We start from the raw sequence: 14,337 nt of genomic DNA on the forward strand, positions 1-14,337 counted from the left end.
TGTATGTGTACATATACGCATACATATATACACACATGTCTGTAAATATATGTAGATATACACATTTATATATATATGTATATATATATACACACACATTATATATATATGTACACATAATATATATAGACACACATATACATACACACACACATATATATGTACACATAATATATATATACACACAATATATATATATGTACACATGTACATACACATTATATATATATATGTACACATAATATATATATATATACACACACATATACATACACACACAAACATATATATACATAAACTTGTTCAAAATATGTTTAAAAACTTCTTTTCTTCATTCATTTACTAAAAAACTAAAAGGTTGAGATGGTTGAATCGTGTTTGACGGCGTTTTGGCAGAAACAAAAAGTCTGCATGCACTGGTCTCCATGGAAACGAGGGGGGGGGGGGGGGCGTGACGCTTCCAGTCGATCTGTGCTCCTTGGCTTCGACTAAAAATCCTTCAGAACAGTGTCGCCTCATGATCACTCACTCTCTCACTCTCACACACACACACACACACACTCTCTCTCTCTCTCTCTCTAACCCGATCACAGCATCTGCCTCATTGATTGGCGGGACTCTTTGCTGCTGCCGCCCCCCGAGTTGGGCGTGTCGTCCTGGGGGAACGTGGCCTTGTCTGGCGTGTAGTCGTTCCTCTTCAGGTCTAGAAGGAGGAGAGTAGTCAACGTGTTAAGATTCATATATGTTTAGATTTGAGTTTGTAACTTAGGAAATGAAAAAGGAAACGAGATGTGTCTGAGCTTCTCGGGAAGACAGTTAAAGTCCAAATTTATTATTTATTTATTTTATTTTAGAAGTTTATTTCAGGGACAACGTACAAAAAAACATTAGTCTCCGAAGAGAAAAGATGCATTGCACTAGGTTATAGCTTTTGCTATTTTACACCTCCAGTCCCTTGTACATACAATATAAAACAATACAAATAAAACATACAATGTAGAACAATACAATGAAATACGTACGATAACATTAAAAATAAAATAGAAATAAAAAACCCCTACGGTCAATGAGCCTATTTACACAGGGGCCAGAGGCCCCAGAGGTTGATTATCGTCATGCCGCCCCCCCATTAAGGGTACCCTACTGAAAATGGGAACATGATTGACTCGCTAGCAACTGTCCTTTCAGGTGAGCTTTGAAAGTGACAATTGAACTGCACCTCCTCATCTTTTCTGGCAGACTGTTCCACTGAGTTATTGCTTTTACAGAAAAAGATGACTGTCCAAACACAGTGTAGCGGAACGGTTTAACGCAATCAAGTACTGACACTGTTCTTGTAGCTCTGATGGAATTTGTAGGACGAATATGTACAAAGTCACACAGTGGTGGAGGTGCCAACCCATTAATGATTTTATAGACCATACATGAGTCTGCTAGTTGTCTAAGGTGCTCGAAGCTCAGTAGCCTGTGTTTCTCGAGTATCTTACAGTGGTGGAAACGCATAGGCTTTTTGTCTAAAGTTTTCAGGGTTTGTTTATACAAGGAAGCAAGAGGTCTTACATCTGATTCACTAGCTTGTCCCCAGCATGTGATACAGTATGTCATGTGGGAGAATCATAGCGTGCATAAATATCTTAGCTGCTTCTAAGGAGAGACAGTTTCTGATGTGTCTAAAATTAACTATGTTGTATTTTAATGTTTTAACCATTTTTTTTACATGGCTCTTAAAGTTTAAATTGGGGTCTAATACCACACCAAGATATTTAAAGTCAGAGACTACGTCAACCTTGACACCTTTGATCAAGATGTCCGCTGTTGGAGCCATCTTCCTGTGTTTCTTGTGGAAGAACATAGCTTTTGTCTTAGACACATTGAGACTTAGGCCTGACTCTTCTAGCCATTTTGTGATAATCTCCAATGCAGCTGTTAACTTAACAGCTGCTAGCGCGGCTGTTGCTGCATAAGTCCACACAACAGTGTCATCAGCATACATCTGAAGATGGATGTCTTGAGGACAGTGCTGTGGGAGATCGTTTATATACATGCTAAATAATAGCGGCCCCAACACGGACCCTTGTGGGACACCCATTGTACAGTTCATGACACTAGACAGGGTAACACCCACTTTAACACATTGCCTCCTATTAGATAAGTATGAAGACATCCATGCCAGTGCTGTGTTTAACTAGTAATATATATATATATATATACACACACACATATATATATTTATAAATATATATACACATGTGTGTATATATATATATATATATATACACACAGATATAATAATATATATATAAAATGACATATTATATATATATATATATACACACACATATAATAATATATATATAAACAGATATTATATATATATATATATATACACCTGTGTTATCAGACATAATGACTTAAAGCAGAGTTTTAAATTCTTTTTCAGGTGAGTCTTTAAAAGTCTTGAATGTTGAATCTTTGGAGCGCCTTCGTGATGCAACATAGTTTATGATGTCTCAACGTTCCTCACCTGGAAGTTTGAGTTTCCGGCAGCAGGAGTTGCAGTGGTGCTTCGCTCGGAAGTTCCTGATGGCGTCGTCCCCCAGGTTGGCCGGTCCGAATATCATATCATAGGATCTGCAAAGGTCACACGGAGGTCAATCAGTCCTACATGACTAGACAAGGCCGCTGGCTAATATTGTAAGGCTGCAGCGTGTCAATATATCTGGCGGTTAATCCCTTTATTAATCGTTTTTAAGTGTAAAATGCATTTTCAGTATTTTCTATCACAAAAAGTCTAAATGATAATTTTTGTTTGTCCGAAAAATCAAAAGACATTCAAATGCAGCAAATATTTAAGAACCTGAAACTACCAAATGTCTGATCAATTATTAACACAACAATTAATTGTTTTGGCGTTACAATGTCGAGCCAAAATAAGTTAAAACAAATAATGATCGTGTGAATGAGAACGTCGACTCTTACCCCTTCTCACCGCTCTTGATAACGGACGGATCCGTCAGAATCTCCCCGACGCCTTCAGAGGGAAACAACAAACACACAAGCTTCATCATATTGTATACATATCTATATATAAATTATATATATATATAAAATAAAAAAAATAAAATTAAAAATATATATATATAAAATTTAAAAAAATATATATAATATATACATTATATATATATATAAATACAAATATATTTTAAAAGTATACATATAATATATATAAATAAAATATAATAAAATAAAATATAAATAAAATATATTTATATAAAAATATATATATTTAAAAAAAAATACATATATATATTATTCTCTGATAATAAGGTAATCATTGGAGGACGTTCATGTCTGTCACATAAAAAACAGCTTGAAACAGAGGGACTACATCTCCAATTAAAGCAAACAACAACAACAACAACAAACTGGACTGCTCTGAACCGAGTAGTGGGGGGTCTTTACCCTGCAGGTCGAGCACCAGCAGCTCTCCGCGGGTGTACTCGTAGGTCCAGTGGCTGAAGGCCAGCATGGTCTCCTCCAGCAGGTTGGTGGGGACGATCTCGTCCCCGTTGTTGTTGTTGAACTTCCTGAACTCTCCGGTGATGCACTCCTCGATGGCAAACCACTGACCGGCAGAGTGACAGTAGAGCAGGAACACCTCCAGGAACCTGAACACAAGGTGGAACTCAGGGTTTAATTTAACCCCCCAAAAAACAGGGTTCATACACATGTTGACCAATGGATATCCATGACTTTAAACCACAGGTGTCAAACACGAGGCCCGCGGGCCGAATCTGGCCAGCCACGTCATTTTGTGGCCCCTGATGGCTTGAAAGACATATCACCCGTTCTTCAAGAAATTTAAGAAACATTTCCTGTGCTTATATTTAGAAGGTCTCAAAATAAATGTATGCATGTGATAATATTAGAGACATTTTCTTGTCTAATATTTCTACACTCAAATAAAAAATAATCAAATGCAAAGAGTTTAAAAACAATATGTTGGGGAGTATTTTATACGTTTATTTGTTTCCCAAATCTTTTCTGATTTAATTTTTTTTCAAGTTCTTTTCCAGGCCTGGAAATAACCATCTAAAAAAAATGCCAGGTTTTCCATGACCGTACGAGCCCTGCAACTAAAGGCGCTTTTGTTGTTTACATTTTGGAGGCTTTAACAGAGAAGAAAGAAAACGGCATCGTTCATGAATTTAGAACTGTGAAAAATAGAATGAATACTTTAAAAATGTTTTAAAAAATGTCTCGACAGTTGTCGGTTGGGCCAGAGAGACGGGAAACACTGCAATGCCGAGGCGTGTTCCTCTCGTGTTGATGTGTAAATCACCGGTTGCACACGGTCTCGTAATCTGGCTGCGCCACAACCACAATGAGCTCAGCAACATTTGGGACTTGGGCGTGGAAAGCGAACATACCACAACAATCTTAAAGTAAAGCTCCTGTAAGATGTGTTTGCCGACGCTTACCTCGGGGAATAAGGAATCGTCTTCGGCCTGATTTGGTTGAAGGCAAACGTCAACTTCTGGGCGGCTCGTTGCTGTTGGATCTCCTGGAGGCACAAATGTTTTGGTCACAGACACCAGTCAGGGTTCATGCACATGTTAAATGGCTTCCCAGGACTTTAAACCAAATTTCAATGAACAAACATTTTGTGAATCTCGGGTGTATCGATGAAAAAGTGAGAAAATGTCATATTTAAACTAACGACAATTCCAAAGCATACAGTACATTAACATAATCTATGAAATTTCCATGACTTTTCCAAAACTTTTGGAATTTTATTTTTTTCAATGACTTTCCCAGGTTTTCCATGACAGTACGAACCCTGCATCGTCCGACAGGTTAATGTTTTAAATGGCAGTTCTTAAACTTTACAGCTAATAAAACCTTTATCAGGGTTCATACAATGTCGACCAATGGGTTTCCACAACTTTAAACCAAATTTCCATAACCAAATATTTTGTGGACTCTCGGTGTATACACCTTAAATTACACAATAGTTTGATTTAAAAAAGTATAAATATCTATATAAATGTTTGTTCTTTTTATCAAACTGCGTAAATTAACATTAATTTAACACATTTCCATGACTTTTCCAAATCTTTTGGAGAGTAAACATTTTTGAAAATAATTTTGACACCAGTTCTTCAGGTTAATGTTTCAAACGGCAGTTCTTAAACTTTATAGCTAAAAAAAACCTTTATGCAATTTCGAGATTACAACTCAAAGATGAAACTATTTTTTTTTAAAAGAGCTTATACAGTCGTATGCAAAAGTTTGGGCACCCCTGATAATCTCCATTACTTTCATCTATAAATTGTTGGGCATTTGGATCGGGAACTTCTTTGTCATATATATAATACTTCATGGACACAGTGATATTTTAGCAGTGAAATAAGGTTTATTTGATAAACAGAAAATATGCCATATGCATCATAAGAGAATTAGACAGGTGCATAAATGTGGGCACCCCAACAGAAAAATCACATTAATATTTAGTAGAGCCTCCTTTTGCAAAAATAACAGCCTCTAGACGCTTCTTATAGCCTCTGATGAGTGTCTGAATTCTGGATGAAGGTATTTTGGACCATTCTTCCTTACAATACATCTCCAGTTCAGTAAGGTCTGATGGGTGCCCGCTTCAAGTCACCCCATAGATTTTCAATTATATTCAAGTCTGGCGACTGGGATGGCCGTTCCAGAACATTGTAGTTGTTCCTCTGCATAAATGCCTGAGTGGATTTGGAGCGATGTTTCGGGTCGTTGTCCTGCTGGAACACACAACTCCGCCGTAACTTCAGCTTTGTTACAGATTCTAGAACATTATTGTCAAGAATTTGCTGGTACTGAGTTGAATCCATGCGACCCTCAACTTTAACTAGATTCCCAGTACCTGCACTAGCCACACAGCCCCACAGCATGATGGACCCCCCGCCACATGTTACTGTGGGCAGCGAGTGTTTTTCTAGGAATGCTGTGTTCTTTTGCCTCCATGCGTAACGCCTCTTGTTGTGACCAAATAGCTCTACAGGGTGTCTACAGGAATAAACCAGTGAAATGTAAGACTTTTTAAGACTTTTTAAGACCACGTCTAAATAAAATTTAAGACCTAATTTACGATGGAAATATACATTAATCTAAATTAATTAATTCAAAGTAAACACACTGATGTCTGTTCAAAATTAACAGTATGGTGTAATGCAAAAGGATAACACAAATGTCATTGCTGTTGTAAATTATATTTATTAATACATTTTCAGAACATTTAAGTCCCATGAACAAATGTCTCTAAAATTAAGTAAATATATTTTAAAAATACATGCAACATAGTTCCTTTTGAACAAAAAAAATCCATAAAGTAACAAATAACATTTCCAGCTGCTTTTAAAATGCAAATTCATTTACATAATAGAATGTATGTGTGTGTGGGTGAGTGAGTGTGAGTTCTCATGTCTCTATGTGATGGATGTTTGTGCACAGGTTCATGTCTACTGCTGAGCTTTTGTGAATATACTAGGAAAACAATCCTTTTCAAACTGTATTAATATAAAAACTTCCAGTTGACATTTGGTCCATTCTCCTGGAAAAAAGAAAGAAAAAAGGCAGACATTAGCCAAACAACAGTCACCACATCTCTTATGACACCACCACTTCAGATTAATGTCAGACTGGATAAATAGGAATGAATACTATTTTTACAAATTAAGCAACGTGAGCCATCTCTTGAGCCTAGTGAACACTATGTAGACATATTGACAGGTAAACACCACTCTACTTACTACCATTCTAAAACTATTTTTAATTAGTCTAATTAATGTGTAGTGCGCCTATGCATAGCTGTTATTAACTTGACACATGAGTAAAGCTTAACTATATGAAACACATACTCATATACAAGAGGATAGTTAATACATATATTTATGTTAGACTTACTTTGAGGTGCTGAAGTAGGTCCTGGGCGTGTCATGGCCCATGAGCTCCACAGGATCCTGACTGGACGTGGTCATTTCACCAATAACGCACATGAAGTCCAGCTGTCTGCTCGCGGTGGTCTGGTTCAGAGTCTCGTGGAACAGAATGAAGAACGCACTGCAGCGTTGGTCTTCGGTGATGAGCTCTTTGTTGCAAGGTGCTGGATTTCCTCCGGTGACCTCCAGCGTTGTAGTTGACGTCGTTGCGGGCGGCGGAGCAGGAGCTCGCGGCGGAGCAGCAGCTAGCCCCGCGGGCGGCCTTCGCTAGTCTCTGTGCTTCTTGCTCTGCACGTGAGATTCCACCGCTGGAAAGTCTCGCGACACATAACGCAGATTCAGAAGCATTTCACCCACCGTGACCAGAAACACTCGTTCTTTTCAAGCCGTTGTTGAACTTGCATCCTGCCATGTTTTCTAAAGTAGCCGATGCTTCACGTTGTAGGGGATTGATGGGACCGAATACGCGGTGCTCACCCGCAGCGCGCATCACGGCAGAGCTTCGATGCCGGCGCGCATCGCTCTGTCGCGGAGCCGAGAATTGTTTGCGGGATTTCACCCTGTTATAGGGAAACACTGGAGTTGATAAGCGTGTCTTCTTGTCTGATCAATACGCAACTGTGAGGTGCGCGAATGGACCGAGCGGACAGCTGCTGATCACTCAACAGCCCGACCTGCACGAATAGGCGGTCGGCAGCGCCAACATATTTTTTGGGAGCACCGAAGACCCATTTTGACCCAGGAAAACCCCTGGACATGACACCCAAAAAATTTAAGACCAATCCAATCTGAATTTAAGACAATTTAAGACTTTTTAAGGCCTTATTTTTAGGAAAAGCAATTTAAGACTTTTTAAGACTTTTTAAGGACCCGCGGACACCCTGCTCTAGCTTTGTCTCATCAGTCCACAGCACTTTGTTCCAAAATGAGCCTGGCTTGTTCAAATGTAGTTTTGCAGACCTCAAGCGAGCCGGTTTGTGGCGTGTGTGCAGGAAAGGCTTCTCCCGCATCACTCTCCCATACAGCTGTTCTCTGAGCAATGCACAGTGACACCATCTGCAGCAAGATGACCTTGCAGGTCTTTGGAGGTGGTCTGAGGGTTGTCCTTGACCATTCTGACCATTCTTTGCCTTTCCGATATTTTTCTTGGCCTGCCACTTCTGGCCTTAACAAGAACTGTGCCTGTTGCCTTCCATTTCTTAATAACATTCCTCACAGTGGAAACTGAAAGCTGAAACCTCCGGGATAACTTTTCTTAGCCTTCCCCTAAACCATACTGCTGGACAATCTTTGTTTTTAGATCATTCGAGAGCTGTTTTGATGCCCCCATGTTGCCACTGAGATTCAAAGAGAAGCACAACTTGCAATTAGATCCCTTCAATACCTTTTCTAATGATTGGATGCACCTTTCTATGGAATCGAAGGCGTAACGAGTTAATCAGACGAATTATGTGTTGCAGTTAATCAGCATTTAGTAGGTACAGGTATCCAAATCAACAAAATGATAAGGGTGCCCAAACTTTTGCACAGCCTATTTTTCACATTTGATTTAATTTCACACAACTAAATACTGCTACACTAAATATCTTTGTCTGGGAAACACCCCAGCACTCAGTGTTAACTAGAAAATGAATATTACACAACTGTGATCTTTTTTTGGTGAAGACAGAGTAAATGATCATGCAGCCTCAGAGGGGTGCCTAAACTTTTGCATACGACTGTATTTAATACATCTCAGCCTGGGTCACGCGAGTCGACGGCGTGTGTCTGGGCTCCCTACCCTGAGGCAGAGGTGCAGCACCGTGTCCTCCTTGTAGATGCTCTGCCAGGTCTGCACCACCTCGGGGAGGAAGGACTTGACGATGTACAGGTGTCCCGGTTTCAGGATGTCGTACTCCGACCAGGTGCAGAGCACCTTGAGGGCCCGTCGGAGTCCCCCTCCCATCTCCTCCTTGCTCAGAAACTCGATCTTAGCACAGAGGCCCCGCTGGGCCCAGGAGGACATGCTGTTGTTGATGGTGTTGGGGGAGCTCTCCTCCAGCCGGTACACCGTCACCGGCTCTCCTGAGGGTACACAGAGCGGCGGGTGAGAAACGCCTCGCTTATAGACCCTCCAGGAACACGGTCGCACGGACACGGCGCGAAAATCTGGACGAGAAACCGCTGGACTCCGTGCAGGTTTCTCCTCTCGAAGATCTCCATTTTTTTCCCCACGCTTAAAATTCAAGTGCTAGAGCAAGAGGACATCGATATGCCATCTGCTCATGAATGTTTCTGGCTGACACTCTCAAGTTGATTATTTGTTGTATGTGCAGTAACTCTACCATTCATTTGGCGTTGTAATACGACATGTTTTAGTAACGATTTGATCCATCAACTATTTATTAAACAGGTTTGCCTTTTGAGGACAATCGAGAACCAGATGGACCGGCAGGCAGGCGGGGGAGGGAGAGAGAGAGAGAGAGAGAGAGAGAGAAAGAAACAAATTTGTCTCTGGGCCGTTTTGAACACGGGACAATGTAGTACAAGGAACGACTGACACGGACATTTTAATAAGCCGAGTCCGTCCTACCTGTCGAGCATGAAACCGGCACGGAAACGGTTTGGTCCGCGAGTGTCAAAGCGAGGGCAATGAGATTGCGCAATAAAGGTTTCCAAGGAAACAACAGCTAATAAATATATGTGTGATAGCAGATTGTAAAACTGCTTTAAGTTCCTCAGCAGCTTTCAAGACCATGAGGGTTATAACAAAAATGTGGTCAGTTATTTTTTGCATTTTTGCTTCATTGTCTGTAGTGACCTCCAAAACCCAAACTATATATACATATATAAATACATATTCAGTCAAGACCAGAATCAGATTTATTTTACCATGTGCATTTTTTTTAATGCGATTAACATTAAAAAAAATGCATATTACATTTTCAAGAACTAGAATACAGAGATGCAGCTCCATCAGGACTTTAAAAAATAATGTAAAAAATCAGTTGAAAGATGGTCAGCTCTGTAAAATGATTATGGCTCGTATTACTTACTTTTAATGTTTTTTATTACTTACTTTTAATGGTATGTATGACTTACTTTTAATGTGCTGGACTGTAGCTTCGCATTGTGTGTATTTTGTGTTCTTCTTAACACACATATTGTTGTAGTGCTTCTCATCCTGTACTGTTTGTTAATGTTTTGTTTGTTATTGTTATTGTTTTATGGTTTTTATTGTTTTGTTTGTTATTGTTTTATGTTTATTATGGTCTGTCAAGAGACTACATATGAAAATTAGCTGTATAGCTACAATCTGGTCCAGAGCATCAAATGGTGATATTCATGTTTTAACTGAACATGGTCCCTTTTAAATAAAGATAATAATAATCTGCAGTGAATACTCTCCAGCTGTGTAGGGCTGGTTGTTGAAGCAGCTGCAGGTGGGAGGGCGAAAAACAATGCAGCAAAAGAAACGGCTCCTATCTCCCTCCCAAACTTCCTCATTCTCCAACTGCCGGCCGTCTGTTCTGAGAAGCGTCTGTGGTGTTTTCACCAGCGCGTCATGTCTGTGGGAAGGCGGCGTGACGCAGACTCACCTCTAGGGGGCACGGGGGTGAAGGGGATGCTCTGGGACAGCCTCATCAAGTTGTTGCGCTCGACAGCTGCAGGAGGCAAAAAAAGTAGACAAACGGGTTGAGAGAAGAAGTGAACGGAGGTGAAACTACTTTGGGAATAATTTATTTGTCGGCTTGGGGAAACTTTTAGCATTTTCACCCACAGACACTCTGAATTAAATGCATTTTAAACAGAGTTCATACACATTTTGACCAATAGATTTTCATGACTTTAAACCAAATTTCCATGACCAAAAAGTAATAAAATGTTGTATTTAAACTAACAATGAGAATGCAAAAGCATACAGTATAACCTCAAATGACACAAATGAATGAGACAGTAGTTTGATTAAAAGAATGAACATGTATAAATTGTATATGCTATAAACGTTTATTCTTTTAATCCGATCACCTGCAGCTTATGCATGCTTATAATTTGAGCGTCTTTCTTTTAAAAACATATGATTTATTTCAAACTCAGCGTAAATGAAAATGTGAATAAAACACATTTCCAGGCCTGGAAATGATAACCATTTTTAAAATTCTATGATTTTTCCAGGTTTTCCATGACCGTACGAACCCTGTTTAAAGATCTAACAACACAAATATATCCTATCATCAATTTTTGGAACTGAAAAACACATACAACGTATTCTCGCTTTCTCACCGGAGTACTGGTAGCTTTCTATGGGCTTGTACGGTGAGCCAATAGCTGTGGAGGAAAGAGAAAAACAACCGTTGAAATCTTTTTTTTACAGAATTAGCAGATTTTTTATCAATTTAATGAACACACCAATGATAAATCACTGGACAACATTAGAGCACATTAATGCAGCAACAACCAAAAGAAAAACCATCGCGTTCTCAGCACCCGCCACTAGAGGTCTCTGTACGACATCAAAACTAAAAGATCGAGCTTGACAGTTTTAGTTCCTGCAAGTAAGTACTGTTGCCAAGTAAAGCATTTATTTAATATCTGTACATACATGTGTTTTAAACGTTTAAAAAACCCAATACAGGGTTGGACTGGGTCGAGCTGCCAGTTACTCACAGTCCTTTCTGGCTCCGAGGAGGCTGTGGCGAGGCGCGTAGAGAGAAACTGCCGCTGTCGCTACAGAAGAATAGCTCTGTTAGCATTCATCCAGAAATATGAGTATATGAAGTATTGTACAGCATATTATATATATAAATAATAATATTATAATATATATTATATTTATGTATATAAATCTATATATTTATAATAAATCTATATATTAACTTCATCTTTTAATATATATTCATATCTATATATATTCAAATGTAGATATGAATATCTATATATATTTATCTATATATTCATATATAGATATGAATATCTATTCATATATATATTCATAAATAGATATTCATTATATATATAATAAATTAAGAGAATATATACATTTTTTTAGACATAAATAAATAAATATATATTTAAAAAATAAATATAATAATAATAATATATAGAGATCTAGAAATAATTTTAGAAAAGTAAAAGGGGGAGAAACAATACTTTTCCTTTTGGGTGATTATGTTACATAATGGATTTTATCACACACAAACATGCACATTGGATTCCAAGACAGGGGAAAAGGCCAAATGTCCCTTTGATATGAGATTCTGGGTAAATGCTGCTGGACCAGCTGTTCCAGACCGAACGAGTCTGACCAAACTAAAACACGCGAGTTGGAGGACCACCAGTGAAACTACATTGCTTACCACTCGGTGCATCTTCCCCTGGGGCTCGCCTGATAGGAGCAAGAGAGACCACAGACAGACATTAGTTTAACAAAACACAGACGCAGATCACATTCATGAATCTACACAAGAGCTTGTGTGATGCGTTTACATAGGGCGGTGTTAATAAGATGATGTAATGTATATTATCGAGAGCTGGTTTTAAATAACTTAAAAACAAATATACAGCAGAAATAAATGTTAAAATCAGACATAAAACTGGTCTGACTTTCATTTGCATCCCTAAACGTGTGTGCAAACTTCTATCTTTGTGAGAACCAATTAAAAAAAATTAGACCTAGAGGATGATGGGTCCTCACCATCCAACACAACTTCAAAAAGGCCTGAATAAGTTCAGGATAGGTTAAAAGAGGTTCAGGTTAGGTTAAAAGAGGTTCAGGTTAGGTTCAAAGAGGTTCAGGATAGGTTAAAATAGGTTCAGGATAGGTTAAAATTAGTGCTGTGAAAAATAACGCGTTAACTCAGTTAATTCAATTACAGGTTTCACTAGTTATTTTTTTTTACCGCATTTAACGCATGCGCAGAATGAGCTTCCAATCCGTCTGTTGTTGGTCGTCGGGACGAAAAAAAAGTCACTTGCAAAATGAGCTTCCAATACACCACTTCAATCTGAAATCTGTCCACTCTCATGCAGACGGTCTGTTCATCGGTAATGATCCTTCCGCAGGTTCACCTACGGAAACCTTGTTACGACTTTTACTTCCTGTAGATCAGGGTCTCAACACGTCGATCGCGGCGTAGTGTTGGTAGATCGCATGACATTAAATAGATTGGCCCGCCCCCGACATGTTCTCTATAGCACGTCTTTGTTTATTAAACTAAACGTCTGTTGTTGATCGTATCTCCACAGCAGCATGTCATTTCTGTCTCTACGCGTTGCGTTAACACTTATCGATCTCCGTCTCGCGCGCCACAGAGCTCCGTGCGCGCGCATCGGGACCGAGCAAAAAAAAAGTCACTTGTCAATCTGTCCACCTGTCCGGGCCGGTGAGGTTTCAGCTTTGCAGCGGTGTCCCCGCCGTCCCTTTCATCACGGCCCAGTTCATGAAGAAAACCCACACAGTCAGTTTGCCTCAGCAGCTGCTAGAGGAAGACTAGAGGCCTTTAGATTGTATCATGGTGGAGTTAATGGTTGACAAACAAGAGAAAAATGTTCTGTTTAACCCTCCTGTTACCTTTACATTTACTAACATATTTTACCCTCGGGGTCAATTTGACCCCAGCAATTAAAACCTCCAGAAAATTATTAGAATTAATATTGCTTCCCAAGTTTAAGTGTGAGGTACTTTATGTTTGTTTGTTGACTACCTAAATAGCCCTTTAAATATATAAAAAAGTTGATATTTCTTATATGTTTGACACAGTGAAAAACAGCCTGGGGTCAAATTGACCCCAAAGAACACCGACATTAAACATTGAATGGGATCAAATTGACCCGAAAGGTAACAGGAGGGTTAAACATTCTGTTTAGGATGAAGATGTATTAATGTTCCATATGGAAGAAAACTGCTAAATAACTGCTGAGTTGCAGCACCATTGTATAGAAGAATGTATAAATGTATATATCCGTCTTTTGTCATAAATCTCTATGTTCTCACAAAATATAACGAGAATATCGGTAATATGTGATTAATCATGATTAATCCACAAAAACCTGTGATTAACCCGATTCAAATTTTTAATCGTTTCACAGCCCTAGTTAAAAGAGGTTCAGGATAGGTTAAAAGAGGTTCAGCTCATGGTACACAGCCACAGGTAAAATAATATGAACTCGAGTGAGGGGTGGGGTTAAGGAATGTGTTATGTCAATAAGGGTGTTCTTCACAGGTATAGAAATACATGTGTGTGTGTGTGTGTATACATCTTGTGACACTTACAAGCTGCTGGCTTGGGCTGATTTGACCTGAACCCGTTCCTGTTGGAGAAAAACCATGTCTCGTTAATAAACACAAGAGGAACCAGCATTAATTTAATTAAGA

General features: G+C 39.0%; 1 protein-coding gene across 5 annotated transcripts in view; it reads right to left on the reverse strand.

Annotated features, from left to right (window-relative positions):
- Positions 1–215: 215 nt before the first annotated feature.
- trpm7 (transient receptor potential cation channel, subfamily M, member 7) overlaps positions 216–14,337 on the reverse strand; it is a 46,304-nt gene continuing 32,182 nt past the window's right edge. Inside the window, exons 30-40 of one of the 5 annotated variants that reach the window (XM_056412285.1) lie at positions 14,236–14,273; positions 12,320–12,348; positions 11,631–11,690; positions 11,247–11,291; positions 10,562–10,627; positions 8,764–9,047; positions 4,482–4,564; positions 3,463–3,668; positions 2,980–3,031; positions 2,525–2,631; positions 217–703 (exon numbers count right to left, since the gene is read on the reverse strand). In XM_056412285.1, the coding sequence (XP_056268260.1) occupies positions 588–703; positions 2,525–2,631; positions 2,980–3,031; positions 3,463–3,668; positions 4,482–4,564; positions 8,764–9,047; positions 10,562–10,627; positions 11,247–11,291; positions 11,631–11,690; positions 12,320–12,348; positions 14,236–14,273 (1,086 nt within the window). In that variant the 3' untranslated portion in view covers positions 217–587. The other 4 variants (XM_056412286.1, XR_008831375.1, XR_008831374.1 and 1 more) reach the window with 4 other exon arrangements.

The sequence above is a fragment of the Pseudoliparis swirei genome, chromosome 4 (genome assembly GCF_029220125.1).
Source record: "Pseudoliparis swirei isolate HS2019 ecotype Mariana Trench chromosome 4, NWPU_hadal_v1, whole genome shotgun sequence".
In the NCBI taxonomy this organism is placed as follows: Eukaryota; Metazoa; Chordata; class Actinopteri; order Perciformes; family Liparidae; genus Pseudoliparis; species Pseudoliparis swirei.